Source organism: Podarcis raffonei, chromosome 3 (assembly GCF_027172205.1).
Source record: "Podarcis raffonei isolate rPodRaf1 chromosome 3, rPodRaf1.pri, whole genome shotgun sequence".
NCBI lineage: Eukaryota > Metazoa > Chordata > Lepidosauria > Squamata > Lacertidae > Podarcis > Podarcis raffonei.
This window is the reverse complement of record NC_070604.1, coordinates 63,929,527-63,954,577: the sequence shown is the minus strand read 5'-3', so window position 1 is coordinate 63,954,577 and position 25,051 is coordinate 63,929,527. Positions and strand designations below refer to the sequence as shown.

Genomic DNA, 25,051 nt, shown 5'->3' with positions numbered 1-25,051 from the left:
TTTCCGGCTGGAATACTAAAACTTAGCCTGAATCTCCCTTGTCATGGTCATCTGTAGTTTCAGATACCAACTCCTACCACTCTTGTGCCACCATTACCTTAAACTCTAGGAATCAGCAACTTGAGAGTACAATCTGGCTCCCCATGGAGTGCCACTTGGCAATATAGGTGCGTGGAAGGCCTAGGAGCTATGGCAACAGGGCCTCCTGGCAGTTCCTGTTGAGGAAGCAGGGGAAGTGGAGGTCTGGCACACCCTCTGTCCCCTTCTCTCAATGGCCGTTCTGTGAAGCTACTTACTGAGCACAGCCTTCTGTGTACAAACTGCAGAACAGTGAGGCTGTTTGCAGAGGTGTGGGCTTAAGCATGCATATAAAACATGCACATTAAGTGTAAGCTCAGGGCCTCTGTGAGCCGTACACAGATTTCTTGAGGGCAACCTAATCAAAAATGCAAATTTGGAAGGCGCTTCAGGCCTCAAATAGTGAGGCATACAATGACAGAACCGCCACCATTCTTCCCTTCAGATGCAGAATGGTCAGTCAGTGCCACATGATTTGAAATCCATCCAAAATGCCTAGCTGTATGCAGTATACAAACTGGAAGATAAAATCTGAAAATGCTTATATCCACTTCAGCTGAAAACAAACAAAAGCTTAATTGCAGCTGACCCGCCTTGATTGCAGTTGTTCTGACCTCTTGATTAACAAAGAAAAATATATATGAAAGTGAGTATTTTGGGAAGTGAGAATTCTAAGTAGCATTATTTTGATCCAAAGACTACATCAGCTGTTCAAACAGTCAGAGCTGTTGCAAGGACTGGACATTTTAATATTAAGCAGAAGCCTTAGTTTACGAGGCAGCGTACTGTGTGTTATATATTCGCTTTATTAGGTTTTTGCATACTTTTGAGACTGTGTGACTCATTTTAAATCCATACTTGCCTTAAGTACAATGGAGGAGTCACATCTTTGCAAACTATATTTTGCCAAGCTACACAGTGTCTATTATGCAGTAGGGAGTTTGGGCTGATTAGATCCACTTACGGTAAATTTCATGGAGCTTAAGTGTGTATTCTCATGCACTGAGGTTGTGCCAATGACTTAGGATCAACCTTATATTGATGAACTGTGATTTGCTCTTCCCATGTCATTTTCTGCACCTAAAAACAGCTCAGGGGGTAGATCTGATCAGAGCTGCAGTGTACAAGGGGGATGGCTAACCCCACTCCATCCAAATAAAACACCCAGGCTGACATTTCTGCTAATTTACAGAAAGTAATTTAAGCTACTTCTCTTAGGAAATTATTTTATGAATAATAGTCCCATAAAGTTTTCAAGCAGATCATCCATTTTCAATATCTGTTCCAAAAAACAAAATACTCCAGACAATCAGAATTTAAAAGATAACATATTCCCTCCTTTAAAAACCAAACATCTTGCACAAAATCATAAGGAGCCTATGATAAGAATTAAAATACAAACATCATGTGAATTTTTTGTTCATAAATCTCACTGGTTTTGATTCTGAATCTACTGGGAATGCAAAAATCAATCAGTTCATTAATTTCACTTTGGATTCCTCAACCCAATGCTAAATTACAGGTTTTACAAGTTAAGTAAAAATGCCATTTCAAAATAGGTATCCAAAAGTAGAAGTCAACTGGTTTAAAATAAGGTAGCATCTACCTTCATATTTTAGCACCACCTAGATCATGGCCAGGGTAAACAAACAAGCAGAAAGAAAGAAAGAAAGAAAGAAAGAAAGAAAGAAAGAAAGAAAGAAAGAATTTAATTCCATGTACCCAAGGGGTCTTCAGGGCACTACTACATGACAAAGTGCTGCAGTTTGTTATATGGCACAAAGACCTGTTAAAACAGAAGCCCATTCTGTGATCCAAAGATGCTCTTCGGAACCTTTAGCCTGCCATTCCAAGGCATCCCAGCTGATTCCACAATTCCCATTTACACATGAGCCTGCACACAATCTTAGGGCATGCTTACACCAATTCTAGTTATTTTTTAAAATGGGATGTTTGGACAAACCCTGTACCACTGGTGCATACCAGCTTGGCTCGAGTGAAGGGTTATGTTCTTTAAAATGTAGTATTTCATTTAGTTTATCTACCCTACAGGAAAATTCAGGCATCCGAGTGGACCACTTTAAGCAACACAATCCATTTGGTTTGTACCTCATTTCCTACATTTGTGCAGTAAGAGACAAAAGGGTCAAACCAACCGATGCACGGAACCTCTTAATAACAGGTTTTGCACTGAGCTCAATAATCCTTCTGAGAACCGCAAGAATTTTTTTTTAATGCTTTCAAAGAAGCTGAACTAATGCAACTAATTAAGATCTCAGTGTTTGTTTTGGTAGAAGCAACTTCCCTGACTACTAGAATTACAATGTTAGCGGAAACAGTATGATCTGTCAGTGAGAGTAGCTCCGATTATCAAATATATACTCCAGGAAGACACTATGCAAAAATAAGGGGGGTTGTTTTTTTGTTTTAAACAGTGCATTTTCTGACATAGCATTACATTCATTTGTCAAAGTTTTAAGTTCACCTCATCAGACAGAACCTCAAAGTATATGAGCTAGCACTACTTATACTATCAAGACAAGATCTTGCTCCCAGGGATGACGGTAGCAAATTCAGCAGGGAACAACAACGTGGGAGTTTCTCTTACGAAAGAGGCAAACACTGGGATCTCATCCAGCCTGACCACCAACCTCATCCAGACACAGCAAATGCACAGAGTGGATCTAAGGGTAAGATGTGAGGCTTTGTGGTTTAAACCATGGAGAGATTATGCCAACTTGAGACCCTTCAGAATGCCTCTTTCTCTTCTCAGTGGCCCACACATCATATTGGGATGTGGAGTGTATTTGAGCACATGGGGCCAGGGCAGAAATAACGACAAAGAGCTCCTTAGCTAGGAGGTCCTATCACCCTGTTCCATAGATAATATTCCATCCATCTGTAAGGACAGTCATAGGATTTTCCATCCACTTCTTTGAGCCATTTATGAAGATCCTCCCCCTTCCCTCCAAATCTACACGTACAACAAGAAAAGAAATATATTTGGAACCAGTCGCTGGTTTCTGTAACTTCTCTCCATGTCTTGAAGTTGCTCTGCCCTAATTAGAAGAGAGTGGTGTTCCCCCCTCCCTGCTTAGATGAGCGCAGAGAGCGAGAGACAATCTGTTGTCCCATCCCTTGCCTTCAACTGAGATCATGGCAAGAGGACCACGGTTTTGATGACACATATCTACATTAGGAACACATGTACACAATCACACAAAGCTGCTGCACTTTCTTTCAGTTAGAAAAAAAAAAAGCCCCCTCCCCTCCCCCTCACAGAACAGATCTTATAAAAGATATGTAAAATAAAGGAACAATACTCATAAAATAGCTATTACTATGGCAAAGCTTTTGTCAATAAGCCTCCAGAACTTTAAACGACGAAAATGGCTTCACAAAATGGTAGTCCAAGTTTCCGCAGTGTGGGCACTGCTGAACATTGCTGTATTCAGAGAAATACTGCATTCCAATACGTACATCTATAACAGGTTTCCCACAGTGTTTACAGTTCAGTCGAGCCTGGAAGAGGGTGTGGGGAGGCAGGGAGACAAAACAAGAGATGTCTCAAAAATCATTTACTCACATACAATTCAGCCAGGAACTTGATACAGATTCTCACTTAATTCTTTGCACTCGGGCAGACATGTGTGCCCCAGTAAGTGTGAATAGCATATATGTTTGGAGTCAGGCAGGCGTGTGTTTCTTTTAAGACTTAAAACAGAGGGTTGTTGTTTATAACTGTTTTGCCTACTTGTGCAACAGAGAAGTAAAGACATATTTGATTAAAAAACAACAGAGGGTGGTATCAAAAGTTGCCATTGCACTTGTGCAACAGACTTCTGCTTGCACAACAGAAGTTCCTCCTCCTTTCCTCTCCCCTGCAGCTCCCAGCACACCCTCAAACTCTGCTCCAGGGGGTTGGGGGGACCCTCCGGGGCAGGTTTGGGGAGGGGTGCAGGGATAAGAGAGGAAAAATAAGTTCTGTTGTGCAAGCAGAAATCTGTGCATGCAGTGCTGCATGCAGCCCAGAAACACCGAAAGAGAAACTGTGTCAGGATTTGTTTTGCGGGGTTTTTCCAACAAGCTTTCTACATATGCCTACCTTTCGTACTTGAAAGGCTGTGCATCTATTTTGTTTTCAGGTACATGTGCCGAAATACAAAGAAATAAAGTAAGAATCAGTCCTGAGTAGGGAGGGATTGGAAGTGCCTTTTTATGTATTCTGTCTTAGTCTCTGACCTTCTTGTTACCAAGATAATAAATCTATGGGCCCTTTTCAAGCATTCAGCTGTACAAAAAGGAACAAGGCAGGAAAGAGGGACCACTGATGCAACAGACTCTGCCTCTCCCTCATCAGAAGGCTTTCAGGAAACCCCCATGCATAACATATATATAGTGGTTCCTTGCATCTTTTCTAATTATTGCCGCCCTCCCCTCTCCCCCACCCCCAATGCATTTTATCTAGATAAATTGAATGGAAATCTCAACTGTCTTACTTTACCGATCAGAAATCTAACTCTTCTTCTTTTCTGCCTAGTTAGAGATAAGATAGAAGCTGTAATTCTGTATACTAACCTGACAACAGGGAGACGCTGCTAGAATATCATATGTGTACATGGTTCCCAGTTGATGCCAGCTTCCATCCCACCGGGACTTGCACTTTATGCAGATAATTTTGTGAACTCCTTCTAAACAGTCTACACAAACAGCATAGAGGTGCATAAGCCTTCCTGTAAAGAGGAAAACAAAGATTTGGTACTCTGAAATACATTTTTGGTAAGAAAATGCATTCTGAAAACGTTCGGTATGTTCCTGGGTACAATAAACGAAAAAGGGGAAGTTCCAGTTTCCAGACATTTCCAGCTACCGCTCCCCAAGTACTTTGGAACTGCAATAGCGAAGTATTTCATCCATCTATGGTTAGTTTGGCCATTTTATAGTGGCAGGTCTTAGGAAATTTTTGAGAGAGACAGAGAAAGATCCCATGTTCTACTTGTAAGAGACGTACACTGTGTGTGTAGAAATGAGAATGTGGTAGCATCCTGAACTCTAGAATGTACTATCATTTATTCATTTTTTGCTGTTTTTAATATTGTATTGTGGATTTTATACTTTTGTGATCACCTCCCTGAAGCTCATTTTTGTGCCATATATAATATCTTAAAAAATATAATGCAAAACTGCCCTTTTTAACTGTGTATGTTATACAACAGGTATGTTTCACAACAGGTTTACCAAATTTTAGGCCTGTGCTCTGAAAGTACCTTAATAATTTCTGGAAATTGTACCTAGATGCATGTGTCTACTTAGATGTATCTACTGAGGTACTGCAATAATTATATACATATAAAATTACTGAGAAATACCCAGCTTTTGGCTCATATAAAGGAACCCCTCCGTGCTCCTATTTGGCATGTTAAATAACGGGCACATGAAATCTCACACGCTACTTTTCCAAAAATATATGAATAACATGAAATGTTATTCTCACATCCCACTTTTTATTCTAGAATATTAACGACAGCCACTGAAGTTAACAAGGGAAATATAGTATCTTTGGCTATGGAGGGGGAGGGAGAGAGACACCGCTTCAAGAGGTTGAGAATTGTTAAAGTGTAGATGGGAGAGAAACTAGGCGGTATAGTAATAAAACTTTGCAAGATTATAAATGGCCTGTAAAGGCAGAGAGAGAAATGATTTTCTGTTTTGAAACAGTGGAGTTCATCCTGTAAAGAAGGCAGGAAGTTAACATAATCAACAGTAACTTGCAGAATAGGTGGAATTCATCATTGTGTACCATGGTGGCTATTAGCATACGAGAAGGTTAAAAGTTTATTGTAGAGTTTTAAAAGTGACCAGTCATGGTAGCCCAGAGGAATTGATATAGCCAGGCAGGTTTACCTCGGATACCAGCAGCTCTAGACTAGAAACGGGGAATAGACATGCCTCTGAAGTAGCCTCCAATTCCATGATGGTTGGCCGCTGGCCACTGGCCATGCTGGCTGGGGCTAACATGATCCAACCCTAACTGGCAGGCCACAGGTGCCTCAGCCCTACTCTAAACAGACGGGGGGTGTCTACCCTGAGCTTGTCCTCACTCTGAGCTTCCTAAGGCCCTCTGGTTGGACCTGCTGAAGACAGGATGCTTGCCTAAATGTAGCTTTGCCATGATTTAGAATGGCTATTCTGATCTGATTATGCAATATATACGTTGAGAAATTCCATGACTGGCATAATTTGATAGGTCAGTTGCCTTTCTGTCTTACAAAAATTTCACCAAGTGAAGAAAATAACAGAACGGTCCAATTCACAAACTATTTTGCAATCCTCTAAACCAGGACTGGAAGCATGCTGCAAGAGTAATCCTTGTGAGCAGATTTCATGACATACGAAGTGGGTGAACTATGGTTAACACGCAACTTCAAACTATGATCTGAAGTAGTTTTCAAACTCTGGTTTGAACACTGCCCAATGTAGATACAGGGAACCAGAGTCACAATGAACTAAAAACCACCACCTCTACCTTCCTCCTCTCTATAAACACGTAGTTGGAATATTCTCTGAACTTCCATATATCCATCATGGCATACCACTTCATTCTTCTTCTCCTGTCCCTAACCATGTCATTTTTCACTTCTTTTGCAGGGACATTCCACCCCACCCCCAGCAACTCTTCCACCCATATCACTTCATCCCTGGCAGAGATCCACATGTTTGTGAGAGTAAATAAAAGTCTGTAATTGAGGGCTGAGGCCTAACAGTAGGCAGAGAAAGAGCAAAGCAACCCATATTCCTTTCACATACTAGCCCGACTCAGGTGTTAAGAGAAATCGGAGAATATGGCACATGAAAAGGCCACTGTCACAACACTAGATCCACTTTCTTTCCACCCCTGTAATCCCTGTTGCCCTCAACTGTATGAAGCAGAGGAGCCTCTCAAGGAGACAACCCATGTGATGTTGAATCTTGAAGCCCCTTTCTGTAACAAGGACTTTCACAAGTAGAAGCAGCTTGCCCACTTCAGACTTGTAACTAGCATGGACTGATGGAGATAGAGATGGATCTAACATCTTCATCCCCGTGTTCCCACTCCTGTGTTTATATTCTTCCTTTTCTCTTACACCTGAACAAGTATAGAGCTTCTCTGCAGTTAAACACAGTTCCATGGTAAGGTATATTTCTGCCAGAAAACGCAGCACAGTAAATGAGATATAAATTGCAAAGTTTTCATTAAGAAATGAAGCAACCCATACCTTGAAGGTGACAGGGAACATCATATTCAATTTCATCATGTCTTGATGGGCTAAGAAACAAGGTTCCATCCACCAAAGGAAACTGTTCAAATACTGGCAATGCCCTATGGCATAATGCACAGTTGACAACATTTCGGTGACTGGCACTGAGCGCTGCAAGAATGAATTTCCGTAGATCTTCTCCTTGACCAACCTGGGCATCATCTTCCATCCGAACATGGAAAGTGTTCAATTTATGCCGGGGGATGTGAGCAAGAAGTTCAGATAGGTCAAGCCTCCTCAAAAACTGGACAGGGGCATCAAAATGTCCCGACCTATGTGCTTGTAGCCCAGATGCCCCATAATCAAAGTGGGCATTCCGGAACATGCCGCTATTGGCCATGTTCTTCCTGTGAGGTTCTAGATGAATCGCGTTCTTCAGAAATTCTCCTAAGTATCGTGAAGAGCGAGGCCCACTGAAATGTGTGGGGGCAAGGACAGAGTAGCCAGCGGGAGGGGACTGGCCTGGAGAACCACAGGGAGAACGGACTGGGTAGCTACTGCTAGCGGTGCCTTTCTCTTGAGAATTCTGCCGATCCATCGAATGCCGCCGTTGGATATCGTGGTTTAAACCTTTCTGCGGTTTGTTGGCAGGTCTGCACTTCTTAACATCTTCCGAGGACTCCGAGGTTGACCTCCCAGTGCTCTTTTCGGACACAGACTTCTTCTTCTTCTCGTCTTGCATCCGTTTTACTTGGTACCAATCGGTGTCTTTCTTTAAGTGGCCTTGTCCACACCGGCAAGAGCAAAAACGAAAGGCGAGATCATATCCCTTCTTGGTCCACATGTTTTGTCGACACTGCTTCTCATTCCAACTCCTTGCTCTCCCGATGCAATTGAACTGGGCCAGAATGCTGCTCTCCCATTCATAAAAACACTGAAGATGCATCCAAGTGCTGTAGGGACAATGTTCATTGTTGCATACCACTTTCTGGTAGTCGTCTTTTTCGAGGTCAACAGGCCGTCCAAAGCTACATATCAGTGGGGTAGCACAAGCAGCTTCTGCAGGACAAAGAACAGATAAATGTATCAATTGTATTGTATGCAATCAGTATCTGCCATTGTTATTCAAAGGGTTCAAGAACAAGTTATCCTGAGACAATCCAGGGCTTCTGGTACACAAATGAAGCTGCATGAACACACTGGTACTATTCTACAAACTGAGGAATGTGTAATGGGGGGATCCATATAATTTCAAGGAAGGGAGATATCAAGCCACTTAAAGTATTTTTCCGTGTATAAGACAATGATCGGTGTCGTCTTATACATGGATAGTGAATGCAGAGAGGGGACATGTGATTAATGGCAGCAGCAAGCAGGCGATTGGCAGAAGCAATTGGGTGAGTGATTGGTGGATACAGCAAGACCTGTTGGCGATTGGCTTTGGCTGTGGCAACTGGGCAGGCGATTGGCAAGGCAGGCAAACAATTGGTGGCTGCAGCTAGGTGTACGATTGGCAGTGGCTGTGGCAAGCATTCAGCAGTGGGGGGCAGGCGGGTGAGCAATTGACAGAAGTGACCTCTCCCACCCCCCAAAAAAGCTAAACAACTTAATTTCTTAATTTTGGGTTTTAAAAAACAGGGGTCATCTTACACATGGGGGCATCTTATACACAGAAAAATATGGTATGTTTTGCTCTCGACAGTGACTAAGTGAAAATTCCTCCAGAAGACACCAGGAATGTCTTGTTTAAGACACCAGGTTCAACAATTATTTATTTTACTTAGGGTGTTTATACAACCCACTCTGTAACAAAATTATCAAGATGACTCACAACATTAAGTAACATTATCAATTGCAACACTGTGTTCATTGAATTAGTAACAAAATAATTTAACAAGTTCTGTGTTGCATTGCTGCCTAAACATAATGCATCCTTTATAAAAGGACCCACAGCTCATTATTTCCAGGTCAGCCTTCATCCTAAATGTTTTTATTTTAGAGCCCAAAATTAATCAGAAACAAGATTAAACTCTGATTGCTATCTTCTCCAAACTGTGCATGTCATAAAAAAGTTATTCAATCAAGCCATATGGGTTAAACCCACCTTTTAAAAAACTGTGTCTACGACTAAGCAAAGACAAGCCTAAGAGTGAGAAGATGTTTTCAAGCTCTACAATACTAAAAACAAAACATGCTTGTGCATTCCAATGTCAGAATTTCCCATGGCCTTTAAAACACTTGATGAACTTCAACCAGCTGTTCTAATAAAACACAGATTTCCAACAGTAAAAGTCTTTGCAATTTCACTTTCAGAAATTAGACCACCTGGTGTGAAGAAAATTGTACCTTAGGAAGACTAAGAGGTATGAGGAAATAATTTGAGTTAAATATCTTGCATAAAAACATAAGGTGGCTAGCTCAGGTTCTACTAATTCTTCCAGATCGAGACCATAAAATCCACTAGCACCCAAGTAAAAGAAGTGCTCAGAGAGGAAACACCCCTTTTTATACAGTCCTTGAAACTAGTGAACCATTGCAAAGTTGGCAATTAAAGAAATCCAAATCAATTAAATTTGCATATGGCTCAAACCTAGTTTTGCATAGGTGCCCCAGAAGATATATTCTTTCCTATGCGAGATAAAAAGAGGAAATGCCTCTTCTAAGATTATCCCTACAACTTGCAATTTTAGAAGCATTTGTATACAAAATAGGGTTTTTTTAAAAAAATTTAAAAACCAGCATTTCCTGATTAGTTACATACTTTAAGTTAAATTAAATGGCTCAAACTTTCAAGTCATTTAAAGCGATCCATTTGATATAACTAATAAATTAATTTCAGCCCTACTAGGAAGGCACAGCAGATCATATATTATTTAGTAAACTTTTTACAAATGCAATTCTATACATGTTACATTTAGTTCAATGGAACTCCCAGGTTGCGTATGTATACTATTCAATAAAGACTGGTAACACCCACTTTTGCACCATGGGCCTCAGCATACTAACCATGGGCTAATGCGGAACGCATCCCCAAAAAGGTTAGCTATCCCTAATGGGCTACTAACATAAGTTTGACCAAACTGCAGGAGGCAGGAGTGCCCGGCGTACTTTGGTCCATGGGATCACGAAGAGTCAGACACGACTAAACAACTAAACAACAACACAACAAACCCCTAATGGATCAGACTGCCATGTTCTGAACCCTGTAAACTACCCTCATCTCAACTTGAAACAAAAGCAAGTAACTGCATTTGCTCACATTCATTCTTTGCTCACATTCATTGTTGCCTCTCCTGTTCCTCTTCTCTCACAGTTTGTTTTCTATGCATCTGTGACTGAGAGAGATATGTACATGTAATTTGTGAGAGAGAGACGGGAGAGATTTGTGGTGTTTATGTTGGATGGAAACAGAGCAAGTTAAAGAAGACAGTAGTACCTCAGGGTAAGAACTTAATTCGTTCTGGAGGTCCATTCTTAACCTGAAACTGCTCTTAACTTGCGGTACCACTTTAGCTAATGGGGCCTCCCACTGCCGCCGCACCGCTGCCACACGCTTTCTGTTCTCATCCTGAAGCAAAGTTCTTAACCTGAGGTACTATTTCTGGGTTAGCGGAGTCTGTAACATGAAGTGTCTGTAACCCGAGGTACCGTTGTACATCTATTTAGGACAATATATATATACTGGGGAAGAGGAATATATACTGGGAAGAGGAAGAAGAAAAAGAGAGAGAAGAGGCAGAGGAACCAGAGGCCAAATTGCAAACATGCGCTGGATTATGGAGAAGGCTAGAGAGTTCCAGAAAGACATCTACTTCTGCTTCATTGACTATGCAAAAGCTTTTGACTGTGTCGACCACAGCAAACTATGGCAAGTTCTTAAAGAAATGGGAGTGCCTGATCACCTCATCTGTCTCCTGAGAAATCTCTATGTGGGACAAGAAGCTACAGTTAGAACTGGATATGGAACAACTGATTGGTTCAAAATTGGGAAAGGAGTACAACAAGGCTGTATATTGTCTCCCTGCTTATTTAACTTATATGCAGAATTCATCATGCGAAAGGCTGGGCTGGATGAATCCCTAGCTGGAATTAAGATTGCCGGAAGAAATATCAACAACTTTAGATATGCAGATGACACAACCTTGATGGCAGAAAGTGAAGAGGAATTAAAGAACCTTTTATTGAGGGTGAAAGAGGAGAGCGCAAAATATGGTTTGAAGCTCAACATTAAAAAAACGAAGATCATGGCCACTGGTCCCATCACCTCCTGGCAAATAGGAGGGGAAGAAATGGAGGAAGTGAGAGATTTTACTTTCTTGGGCTCCCTGATCACTGCAGATGGTGACAGCAGTCACAAAATTAAAAGACGCCTGCTTCTTGGGAGAAAGGCAATGACAAACCTAGACAGCATCTTAAAAAGTAGAGACATCACCTTGCCAACAAAGGTCCGTATAGTAAAAGCTATGGTTTTCCCAGTAGTGATGTATGGAAGTGAGAGCTGGACCATAAAGAAGGCTGATCGCCGAAGAATTGATGCTTTTGAATTATGGTGCTGGAGGAGACTCTTGAGAGTCCCGTGGACTGCAAGAAGATCAAACCTATCCATTCTTAAGGAAATCAGCCCTGAGTGCTCACTGGAAGGACGGATCATGAAGCTGAGGCTCCAATACTTTGGCCACCTCATGAGAAGACAAGACTCCCTGGAAAAGACCCTGATGTTGGGAAAGATGGAGGGCACAAGGAGAAGGGGACGACAGAGGATGAGATGGTTGGATAGTGTTCTCGAAGCTACCAACATGAGTTTGACTAAACTGCGGGAGGCAGTGGAAGACAGAAGTGCCTGGCGTGCTCTGGTCCATGGGGTCATGAAGAGTCGGACATGACTAAACGACAACAACAACATATATACTGGTGAGAGAATATCAAACTGTGGAAATAAAGCGGGGGGGGGGGGAGGACATAATAATGGGCCACCTTTGGAAAACTCAGCTTCATAATGAAAAATGAAAATGTCTCCTCAGATCTGAAAGCTATACACACATTCATTACGTGTATATTACCCGTAGTGTGTTATGGAGCAGAGAAGTGGACTATGACACAAAGAAACATGAAAAGGTTAAGAACAATGAAACATGCCCTGGAATGAGCAATGCTAGGTACATCATTAAAATAAAGAAAAACTAATAATTGGACCCAACAAAGATAAAAAGTTACAGAGCAAGTGGGAAAGACTGCAAAGTTGAAACGGACACATGCAGGGCATGCGGCAAGAGAAAGCTCAGGTTGATGGAGCAAAAGCAGTGCTGGTATGGAAACCCTACAATATTAACAGACCATGGCGACAGAAATCTATGTGATGGATGGACTACTAAAACTAACAGCAGGGTTTGTGTGGATGCAGCAAGCAAACAACAGAGAGAACTGGAAACAACTTGAAGAGGTATATACCCAAATATACAGGTGAGATGCTTTAGAAGATGTTTGATGGAGGGAAGGATATATATGTTTTCTGTGTGCATGTGAAACAAAGGGGTGTGCATGTATGTGTAGTCTGATGCAGTCAGATGTAGTTGGGCAGAGAGGGAGTGTGGGGTGTGTTTGTGTGCAAGAGAGAGGAAGTTTGTATGCATGGGCGGTGCATGTGAGAGAGGAAGACATGTACCTGAGGTAATAGAGACATATTTGTGTGGTTGTGTGTATCTGAAATTGCTTGGTGTGAGAGAGAGACATACACACAGAAAGATGCATGTGTGACTGCATGTGCATGCAAGAGTGTGGGGTGTGGCTGCCTCGTACATTTTCCCTGGTGCAGGGAAGGCTGCTTTTTGCTATTCGACAACAGCATCATTGTGTGTGCAAAATCAGTATCCTTTCATCTCCACAATCAGGACCAGCAGGACATAGCTGACTTCCCATAGAGTCCCTATGAAGTAGGGGCTGGGGGTAGCAAAGGAGCAGTGATTGTACTGTAATCTAATTTATTTCTATGCCACCCCCCCCCAATGGTTTTAATAAAATCTTGTCTATAAGGTGTTGAACACTGTTATTTTATTATGTGTATTATTAAAAGTTTTATTTTATTTTTAATCGTTCATAACAAATTCAGTAGGAAAGGGAAGAAGGGGCTTGGAAGAGGAATGGAAGAGGCATTTTAAATTTTATCAAGATACGAGTGGTCCTAAGGTACAAAATACATGCGACATCAAAATTGCATAAACAGATTTTTTGCTGGAAAATTGTATTTCAAAAAGAAGCCACATTAGCAACTGGCCACTCCAGAATCTGTTAAAACCACTGAAAACTGCCTAGCATGCAAATAAACGTAAGCCATGAACTATGAAATCTGATTAAAACATGAAGCCAAATTTAACATGAAGCCAAGTTTAAAATGCTTACAAATGTAGAACTCCAAGCTGCCAGATTCATGTTTAAATCAAGACCTCAGTCACTATGCAGTACCAGAACAACACCTCCTAAGACCACAATGCAGAACAGGTAAACAATTTTAGCCTGCCTAGGGCCACATTTAAACTGTTCTTCAGTGATATTTTAAAAGGTATTCACTTTAAACCATTTCTCACTCCAGATTCAGCACCAAACCCAAGTACATGTGCTGTTCAGAAAAAATCAACACCAAGGCAAAAAAAAGTTAAGGTAAATGATTCCTGGATGGTTAAGTCAAATGCGACTATGGGGTTGCGGCACACTCATCTCTCTTTCAGGCTGAGGGAGCTGGCGTTTGTCTGCAGACAGCTTTCCGGGTCATGTGGCCAGCATGACTAAACCGCTTCTGGCGCAATGGGACACCATGACGGAAACCAGAGTGCACAGAAACACCGTTTACCTTCCCACCGCAGCGGTACCTATTTATCTACTTGCACTGGTGTGCTTTCGAACTGCTAGATTGGCAGGAGCTGGGACAGAGCAATGGGAGCTCACCCCATCGCAGGGATTTGAACCGCTGACCTTCTGATCGGTAAGCCCAAGAGACTCAGTGGTTTACCTTTACCTCACCAACATCACACTCTAAATTGTGTAGACTACTAGAGGGGTCTATAATCCCCATTTATCATACCTGGTGGCAAAGGGACTATGACATATTTTGCCTGTAAGAATGAGACGGGATGAAGGGAAACAGATTCAGATAAGTCATGTTTCTTGCATCTATGCATATTATTAACACTCAGTATGAGGACACACTTCTTCTAATTTGTGGAATGGTGGGAGACTCTGTTCAAGACTATGTTTTGGACATTAACCACTGGGAACACAATAAGGTCATAGTTTCTTTACACATAGCCCTGACATCTGATCTACTTAAAAAACTGCCAAGTACTGGGGTGGGATGGGGCCAGAAAACTACACAGAGATGTGTTCTTACAAAATTATGAAGAAAGCCTAATATGTATCTGTAGCATCCTGTAAGAAAGGTGAATAGAGATTGATTTTACATGTCAACTATGCAGTAGCAATACAAGAGGCTAGATAATGATGTAAGTCAAGCAATCTTCTTACAAGAGTTATTCAGAAAGGATTTGTAGATAATATGAAGTGATATTCAACAGAAAAAATAGCTTTAGATTGGCATATAAGTTGGAAGCAATTTTGTAACATGGAATTCAGAAAACATGCAGCTCTCTGAAGACAAGGAAGCAGCGAGCTCTGGAATTTAACATTACACTATTCTTGTCTTGAACTCCTGCTTCCCAAATCTATCTCAGAACTTCCAAAATAGGTGATCTGAAGATTGAAGTAAATATTCTAAGAATTTTCTTTACCACCTTTGTTCATAAAAAGCCAAGTCTTACACAAAGTAACACTCCACATACCTGAATGATCAGATATAGCTTGCAAAAAGGTAGCAGTTGCCCATCTAGCGTAAGGGGAGGGAGATTATTAAACAGTATAAAAAGTGTGTGTGTTCGAGTGTGCAGGTAAGAACATTGCTGTTTTCACTTGGTACCTTTAATGTTAGATATTTTAAACTGTTGTCATCTGCCCTTTGTGGTGTTAGGTTTATACTGTATGACTCAATAAATTAGACTTAGTCGAAACTGCCATCTTCCCAAAGAATGCTGCTGTTCCCAAACTACAGCAGCTGCCTGATCAGATTCTTGTTTATCTCTTACCACCAGCTACTGCTTCTAAAGTAGTTTGTAATTGTTCAAATATAAGTAATAGAATTGTGCCCAAATGGGACTTCTCCTGTTTTGCTATAACTTTAATCAGGATGTTAAAAAAGCACACAACATTTGGGCAGTTTTTTCAGGAATTGTGTCAAAAGGACAGCAGAAATATTAGTTCTGTGATCCATGATTGTGACCTGAATAGGAAGCCTTGCCTCTCTGTAAATGGACTTGATCTGCTCTTAGTGCAGTAAGCAGCCAAGTCTGAATGGATGCACAGGATTGTAGCATCATCACATCCAGTGATCTGATTAGGTGGGATCACATGAGGAGAGTGAAAGGGGGGCAGCTACTGAGGCAGCAAAAGGCTGATAAACTGCAAATACCGACCCAGCCATGGAGGCTAAAGGTAAAAACGATAGATTTTCAGGGTCTCCCAAATCACTACTTTTGAGATTAGAAATGAGAAACATTCAGCTCAGCTTTTATAACCACAACAGCAATTACATCTTTGTACAACAGCTATGAGGTGAAATATAGTACGTACACGAGCTCTTAAAAGAGACATAGTAAAAGGAGCAACTACGTACAGGCCTAATTAGGTAACACATACATTACAACTTGCAACAGCGGAGCTTTTAGTAACTATAAAGTGACAAACAACTTTTTAAATGTTGCATTAGCCAAATCCCCTTCAATCAGGTCACTCAAAAAACTCAAAACAGGTTAGTGCTTGCACAGGAGCTCTAAAAGCAATCAAGCTTCTATAGAAAGAAGGATGAATGCAAATGTATTCCATTAACAACAAAAAGAAAACAGTTCTAAATGGGGTGTATTCAGGTTAAACCAAGTACTGCTGTCAATGACAAGTATTTGGTTCACCCACGTGCCTCTCTTCTCCAGGCCAGGGGTAGGGAACCTTTTTTGATCCTGAAGGTCAGATTCTATTGTTGCCATCAATCCAAGAGAAGGAGGCCAGTGGTGGGTGGGGTCCAAAAGTTGGTTGGGACCAAAGTTTGCCACACAGATGAACCATAGGCAGACACTCGCACATCTGCGCACACACCCTCACACACACCCCATCAGCAAAATCTCCAAATGGGCAATGCAGGGTTAATCTATTATTATTATTAGGAGGGTTAATTTATTATTATTATTATTATTATTATTATTATTATTATTATTATTATTATTACATTTATATCCATCCTTTCCTCCAAAGAGCTCAAGATGGTATATACACTTTCCCCCTTTACATTTTATCAACAAAAAAGTCCTACTGCCAAGAGCGGAACAGATCCCAATTTCCAGCTTTTGATTTGGACCAAGCACTTCTTAGATGCCCACACAAGCTTTGCTACCAGCGCTGCTTTATCTCTGATCTTCAACTCAGATCCACATTAACTTACTGCTGCCCTCTCCTCTAAGATAGTGACCCAATGATAGCTGTATCTTGAGCAGGAGATGGTTCCAAGTCTTTCCACCTTGCAAACAGGCAAGCATGTGCACTTATATACACCACCCATAATTAACAGTACAGTTAATACTGCTTCTTAGCATCCCAGCCAGAGCATGAACTGCAACAGGGAATTTTGGTGCATCCTTAGCACGTTCCTTACTGCCCATATATTGAGAAAGAAGGATTAAAAGCTGCATGAGCTTCTTCTGTCCAAGTGACAAGGAACAGTGGATGGATTTAACAAGCCAGCATATACTCAACTCAAACACCACCTCAGCTTGAACCTTCTCGTGTATGAACAAGCAAACCATGATTTAGAATTGCTCTGTACTTTCATTTTCATCTGCTGGCTCACCACTCAACTTTGAAAGTTCATTTCCATCCCCATAGTACAACAGCCTCTGGAGGCAATTCTGGGCACTGTATAATGAATACAACATTTTTTCAGTCACTTACAGGAACGGATCCAGAGATACTGTTTCATACATCACAGAAATCAGCCCACGTATGGCCCAATGTCTAAGCAATCACGGCCAACCCTCCATGGCTGCCCAGCTGTTAATCATATGACATCATGGGGCTCCAATCCCAAGCAAACCAAAGCAGCTTGCATTCAGCACCCAATTTAACAGTACCAACGGCAAACCATGCTTGCTAAGGAACAATCAAGAGCGAGAGCCCCACACTTGCAGAGGGACAATCAGGAGCCTTCACTCCGAATTGAAGCAGCAACAGGCAACCTTTCGTCTGTTGATGGCTGCCTTTCCTCAGGAGTAGTATGTTGGGGACCACATGCTGCGGGCAGGATGAAAGCCAGCAGTGGGTGAACCAGAACCAAAAGTGAATCAGGTCACCCCATCTCTTTCTACTCCTTAAAGCCCAGCAGGCTGCTGAGGAAGCAACCAGGAGATCTGATCTGAGTGCTTGTAGAAGACTTTTGAAATTGGGTCAAAGGCTGCATGTTTTCCACCCTTGCCCAAAAGCAGAGAAACAGTAACAATAATTAAGTCTGAGAACTGTAAGATAGCACTGAATGGCATTTCAGGACAACCTTGAATGCAGCCTATATAAGGCAAACCTTGCAGGTCTGGGGTTGTTTTGTTGACTAGCTGAACAAACAAACCGTACTTGTCAGGGATTTGTAACATTTTGCAATGCTGATTAATATCAGCTAAAAATGGCAGCTTCTGTACAACTATGAAGAAATAAAGCAAGTCTCTGCTAGCAGACTTCATTCCAAATTGGTCCAACACATTGGTAGAGCCCTCTCATGTACCTATACCACCCCTGAAAAACATCAAAACCTCCATTCATGTGGAAATCAAGGTGGCATGCTATCTTTATACATACAGAAGCTTATAAAGTGATGTGGGGTGTTTTCAAACACCCAATACCTGAATACTGAGTTGGTACAAAGCCTTGAGAAGACAGTATTAGATGCTGAAAGGTGCATGTTTGAATTAGCTCTCAGCCAGTAGAATAGGAGTCCAACTACTCTACAATTTCATTCTGTCTTGCACATTTCTTTTAGTAGGGGCTAGTTAAGGGGATTTTTTAAAGGCAAGGGCTGCAGCTGAGTGATAGAGCATCTGCTTTGCAGACAGAAGGTCCCAGATTCATTCCTCGGCCTCTCCAGGTAGGGCTTGGAAAGATCCCTGTCCAAAATTCTAGACAGCCACTGCCAGTTAATGAAGAGAACATTGAAGCTTGATGGATCAGTGGTCTGACTTAGTATAAGGCAGTTTTGTATATACCTAGGTATGATATATATGGCAGGACATGGGCTATGTGACCTTCTAGATCAGGCTTCCTCAACCTCGACCCTCCAGATGTTTTTGGCCTACAACTCCCATGATCCCTAGCTAGCAGGACCAGTGGTCACAGATGATGGGAATTGTAGTCTCAACACATCTGGAAGGCCGAGGCTGAGGAAGCCTGCTCTAGATATAGTCAGACACCAACTCCCTTCAACCCCAGCCAGCATAACCAGTGAGCAGGGGGGATGGAAGTTGTAGTCCAGGAACATCTGGACTTCCTCATCCCTCACATATGGACAATCCACAAAGTCATTATTTTTTAAAAAAGAAATCTACCCAATGTATATTTTAAAAGGAGATTCAACTCCAGTCGAGAGGGTTTTAGCAAAAGAAGTTGACAACACAATATACTTCTACAGCAGCCATGAACATTTCATGAAGATCTAAAAGCTTAAGACAACAGCAGTGACAAGTTATAGAAAACAGGTTGTGCAAAAGTATGAGATGCTGGTTGCATTTGTACGTAAAAATGAACCAGAGGTGACTATCTTTTTTTGGCCCGAGGGCCACACTGAGGATTGTCAACACTCCAAGTGTGATATGCCAGCCGTGGCCATGGCCAAAGCAGCCCAAACACGCAATCACGCTTGTTCATACATATACATATGCACACACACACACAGAGTCACTCATGTGCACACACATGTGCATGCACGTCCTCATGACACACACAAACACTAAGGCAGGCAGGCAACACTGTTGTTCCTCCCCACTACAGTTTAACCTCTCCTCCCAGCTTACTGTTGCATTAGGAAGAAAGCCCTCCATTTACTCTTTCCTTCTTCTTTTCCCTCTGGTGCAACATCATTGCAAGATATTACAGCTCAGTAAACAGAAAAGAGAGCCAATTTTTGGAGGGCTAGCAGGTCACCGGCCAGATATTATCCATGGGCTTGCCACCCCTGTGATAAACCAAGAATCTTGGCTTTTAAAAACCTTACTGGACTTGAGTTGCAGGCTAATGCATGCAGCACAATTGCTCCCACTTCCCTTCTTTTGAATGTGTGGGTAAACAAACCAGGAAGGGTATAATTTAGTGTTACATCCAAATATGGGATCCTAGTTTGTTTCTCCCTAACAAGCTGGGGGGCGGGTAGCCAGCCTTGCACCAAGGTTTATTGTTGGCTTACAAATCTTGGGTTGTTAATGGAAAACAAACCATGATTCTTTTTCCTGAAAGAGCAAAGTGGGAGCATAGACTGCATATTAAGTATGGTTTATTAAGCCAAGGTTCTTGATTTATCATTATGTACAAACATGTACCTTCCCTTTTATAACTTAACAAGTTAATGGCTCATAAAACAGGGACTGAAGCTCATTGCAAACCTATTCTAAACAGCAATCTTTTGTTAAGTGTACTACAGTATAGTACACATTACAATTAAGCCTGCTGTAGTGTATAGTAACTTTGGCTCGGTTTGTTGCTGAGAAGACTACTAAGGCAAATGCAGGGCTAGTTCACACAGTATGCTCACCACTTGATGGTGGTAAACAATCGTTATAATGTGCACATGTGAACGACCCATCAGTGATCACACACAACAGGTAGAACTTCCATATTATCCAAGACACCATGATTTCTCTTTTAAATAGCATCAGTGAACACATTCATTTGTGAGTTACCAAGTGTTCTGTACTCCACTGATATGCATGTCTGGATTCCCCCATAGTCTCATTAATCTTAGCAGATCTGAATACCCACAAGTGCTTTAACAATGCAAAAAATATTCAAGGTGAGTGAGCATGATGTAGCAAGGAATACAATGCCAGGCAGAGGTTAACAGTTTCTTTGACCTCCGGACTCAGCTGAAAATATATCAGGGCCTGAAGGGTTCCAGACAATTTGCATTCACCTGCTTCTAATCTTCCATCAGATACTTATTTTCATACTGCACTGTACACTTAACTCTGAAATTCTTACCTGCAAATTTGAGCCAGTTGTTTAAAAACTTAATAGGAGATTTTTCTACACCATGATAGGAGAAATGTGCACACGTTTTTATTTACTTTTTTTATAGGAGTACAAACCACAATCTATTTTTTAAAACACTGTAGCTTTAGGAAATGCTTTCTGATTCATGGTGTGTGTGTGTGTGTGTGTGTGTGTGTGTGTGTGTGTGTGTTTACTCTTTCTTGAAACTTTCTGTGCCATTTAAACATTTCAAATTTATCTAAGCCACTACAACAGACAGCAAGCCTTGTAGAATCTGCACACTGGAATTGTCAGGAACCCAGAAGCATACAGCAAGCATCACACCAGTGTTTTGATGACTGCCAGGGAGCCTCTGGGCCATGTCACAATATAATTTTGCTACAAAAACTGTAAGAAAATAAATCAGAAAAGAAATCCTATTAACATGAGAGCTAATACTATTGTAGGATATAGATGCTCCACAACAAACTAAGTACTGTTTGAAAAACAAATGGATTTGTGCCCCAAGTAGTACAATAGATAGGAGGTGGAGGATGGGGGAAAGGACCTCCCTAATTTTTAGAAGCTTCAATAGTGTACAAGTTGCAAAGGGAGCAAATCCCACTCCTGCTCCTCTCATGTTCGCCCACTCACCCACTCTCTCTACACACTCTTTTCGAAACATGCCAGCTTGAGGAAGAGGAGCCAAAGTCTGGGAACATATCCTTATTGAGATGCAAAAATAGCCATCCTTACACACATGCACTATCAAACCTCATCCAAATCTGTCCTATATTTAGCGCAAACTATCGGATTGCTATATTTCATCACTAGTGGGCATTGTGCCAAAAGCTACTCCTGGTGACTGCAAATTTTCTGGTTTTGTTTTGCTGGAAAGGGCACTAATAATAACTGGAGACAGCAGTTATTGTGCACATCACTGTAGTAGGCAGGAGAAGCAAAGCACAAATTCTTCCTATTTCCTTCAAACTCCTAGAGATATATTCAACTCTGGTCCTGCTCAGAGGAGACCCACTGAAATGCAGTTAATTATTGATTTCAGTGGCTCTGCTCTAAATAAAACCAGCGTTGAATACCAACCGTATTCTTAATGTTTTAAGCATGTACATAACCATGTCTGAGTGCAGAAGTTTTACATCGCTGATTTCCAAACTTTTATTCATGGGTCTAATAGTTCTGTTTCTTTTTACAAACACCCTTGGACCAAAGCAATCCAAGCACCCACCAGTACCTTTCCAAAGAAGAAAATTCACCTACAAAATAGGCATCCCATTCCACTCAAACCTGAAGGACTCACAATGCAATATCATTATGGGCACAACCCTCCCTCCCCCCCCTTCCACCCAGGACCTACAAGGAAAGGTCAGGGAGAAGAGAAAGCAATAGCTCCTGTTCATTACAGATGGTGGTAGGTATGTATAGAGATCAATGGCACAGTGGCAACTGAGCCACACATCAGTCCTGCTGCAGATATAGGAGTTATCTAATCAATCACTTGTTCCCAGCAATTCAAACCATGGTACAATGAGGTCAGCTGGCCAAAAAGGCTCAGCAACCTGGCTAAAGCTTGAGGATCAACACCAATTGCTCAGAATCGAGGGCATGTTCAGAGTGGTCAGCTAGGTATGCACACTTGATAATCATGGACAGGATCTTTATTTATAAAAAAAATTCTACCCTGCCCTATTAATACAAATCATTTCTTTTCTGCCCTTCTAATGCTTATTCAGCATTCACTGTCTAACGTAGTTAATCGGCACCTAATATGTTTAATAACAGTAAGGGGAGCGCTGCACGGCATGCAGATGAGTGGGGCCTCTCTCTCCCATGCCTCAGGTAACAGATACTGATGGGCAGGGACGCCCATGATGGTGAGAGAGTCAGGACTAAACGTATGGACACGGGAATATCTACCGACCAGTCTTATTAACAAACAGCACCCCAGCATTTGCACATTTCTTTCAAAAGAACCAAACGATTCCGGCTGTGTTAAAAAAAAGGCCAGCTGCCGAACTGCAGGCCTCAGAAGCGGGGTGCGCACGTGTACAGCATGCTAGTAGATGTTAGGCCACTTCCCCGCATCTCCCGACTTCACACACACACACAGCCTTGCACGAGGATGACTCAAATCCATTCATGGCGAGTCCGGCACCTCGGGCCCAGCAGTGTCTCAATACGCCACGCCGGGCATGGGAGCCGAAAAGGCAGGCCACCCTACTTTCGGTTCCAAGCGTCAATCGCAAGCTTTTGAAAATAAATAGAGGCGGAGGGTGGCCGAGATAGGGACCTGTACAATTAAGGGAAGGAGGCACGGTCTCCCAGTGCACGCTTCGGAGCCATGTGCATTTGCAAGCCAGGCGAGCGCGGGCAGGCCGGCCGCGCACGCACTTGCGGCCGCCCTCGGAGCACCGGAGCAGGGCCCGCGCTTTCCTTTCGCTCGCCCCCCCCCGGTCTTTCTTTCTTTTTTAAACATCCTCGGACTGCTGCGCCATCGAAGGCCCGGGCAGCTTCGCAACTACTAGGGCGCCGCCAGACAGAGTCCGCCCGCCCTGTCCATCCGCAGAAGCAGGAAGGAAGCGAGCGAGATGGTGCGCGCAAGAGGGAGAGAGTGGGAGAAGTTGCGCGGCCGCCCGCGCCGCCTGGCCGCCCCCCTCTCGGCCTCCCCGGGTGCCTACCGTTCTTGGAGTCTCCCGGCGCCGAGCCCGCGGCGGCCGCCGCTCCTCCGGAGCCTCCGGCGCTGCCCGCGGCCGCCGCCGGCCCGCTGGCTCCCCCCGCCGCCACCACGGCGGCCAGCGCTGCTCCTCCGCCTGCCGCCCCCGCCGCCGCCAGGGCTCCATTTTCCTGCTCGTCCCCGCTGCTGTTGGCGCGCTTGTTCTTCTTGCCCTTGCTACTCTTCTGGTTCGGCATCGCCGAGGGAGGAGGAGGAGGAGGAGGAGGAGCGGGTCGCGGCAGCGGGAAGCCAGAGAAGGCGGAGAAGGCGACGGTGGCGGAGGCGGCGGCGGCTGCTGCTGCTGCCTCCCCTCTCGCTGTTGCTGCTGCTCGGCTGCTGGGCTCCGCCACCGACCGCGGCTTATTGCAGCTCCATTGTCAGGCGGAGGAGCAAAGGCGCCCTCCCGCGCGCTCTCCACGGCCCCGCCGCATGCACACCCACCCCAGCCGCCGGGCCGCGGGAAGACGCGCGAGCGAGGGAGCGAGCGGGAAAGGCGTGTCTCGCTTGTTTTGATTCTGCTGCTCCCCCCGCCTGCTCCGCGGCGCTCCTTTCCCCGCCCGCCGCTGCCTCCTCTTTCTCCTCCTCCTGCTTCTCTCTCGCCTGCCAGGCCTTGGTGACAGGGGAAAGCAAAGAGCAAGTGAAAGGGGAGGGAGGGAGGGACGGAGGAAGGCGCGGCTCAGAGGCCGGGCTTAGCGGCAGCGGGGAGGCGCTTCGGCTTTCCTCCCCTCCTCTCCAAAGGCCGGAGCTGACTTGAGGGTTGTGATCGCTGCCCGTGGGGAAAGGGGTTCCTCCAGCTACGCGGCCGGATCCGTCCCTCGAGTCGGGATGCCAAGGTCTCGTGATCACTGCGGGGATATGGTTTGGTTGTGGGCACCCTTCGTGGTGTGGACTTGATGCTCACTCCGGATGCCTCCACCCCGACCCCCAGTCCACATTTTGGGGTAAAAGCAGAACTAGAGCCCTGCGGGATCAGTCCAAAGGCCTATCTAGTCCCGCATCCTCTTCTCTCGCAGGGACCCCCAATCGGGTGGAGATTCTGATTGCTTTGTGAGAACAGGACCAGGAGGCGTCAGTGCAGATTAGCGGAGGGCTTTAGAAGTGCGATTTTAGGTGTGCGAAAGAGGCGTTTCTTTCTCCCTGCACAGGTGAATACCAACAGAATATGTCAGGGATTGCCCCAAGCCCAGCTGGAAGCAACCAAGGCAGAATGTGCCAGCATCTAGGGAGGCACGTGTGTCAATGTCTCCGCTACATGGATGCCTAGACGGAGGTGACATGGGCACACTGAAAGCAGGACAAGTAAGACGTGTGAACAGTGGGAATGAACATTGATAGAAGGAAGAGTCCTCCTAACTGATCTTTCAAATGCTTTAAAATTAGTAGGATAGAGAGCCTGAAGTTCATAATGTTGTCTATTCTTCAAAATAACTGGTTAGAAAGCCCGCTGCTAAGTCAGTTTCTATTCCCACAAATTTATTATTTTTGAAGATGTTAGGATTGCTTGCCATAATCATAGCATTTCAGAGGTGTTGCTTGTTCCTAGCCCTCTGGGAAATTGTTGTGGGGACTGAGGTGGGTTTTCTCAGAAATATGCAAAACCTTTTCCTGGATCTGTATCTCAACTTTGCTTCCAGTATTTCAACCTTTGTAATATCTGGGCAGATCTCTTGATGTTAAGGCAAGGGTTGAG

At 43.4% G+C, this 25,051-nt stretch overlaps 1 protein-coding gene across 1 annotated transcript; it reads right to left on the bottom strand.

Moving 5' to 3' along the window:
• Window positions 1-1,255: 1,255 nt before the first annotated feature.
• On the bottom strand, window positions 1,256-23,734 carry HECA (hdc homolog, cell cycle regulator). The gene is made up of 4 exons (XM_053382051.1): window positions 23,327-23,734; window positions 7,335-8,375; window positions 4,657-4,811; window positions 1,256-3,600 (listed from the first exon to the last, which is right to left on the bottom strand). The coding sequence occupies exons 1-4, from the start codon at window positions 23,556-23,558 to the stop codon at window positions 3,436-3,438; spliced, it is 1,593 nt and encodes a 530-aa protein (XP_053238026.1). The 5' UTR covers window positions 23,559-23,734; the 3' UTR covers window positions 1,256-3,435.
• Between the last annotated feature and the right edge of the window lie 1,317 nt (window positions 23,735-25,051).

What these genes read in the sequence shown, in the direction of transcription:
- HECA (XM_053382051.1), bottom strand. Translation starts at nt 23,558, where the DNA reads ATGCCGAACCAGAAGAGTAGCAAGGGCAAGAAGAACAAGCGCGCCAAC. An exon ending in GCCGGGAGACTCCAAGAACG is followed by an intron (nt 8,376 to 23,326) that starts GTAGGCACCCGG and finishes TTTGTCCTGCAG; the next exon opens with AAGCTGCTTGTGCTACCCCA. An exon ending in TGTTCCCTGTCACCTTCAAG is followed by an intron (nt 4,812 to 7,334) that starts GTATGGGTTGCT and finishes TCCTCTTTACAG; the next exon opens with GAAGGCTTATGCACCTCTAT.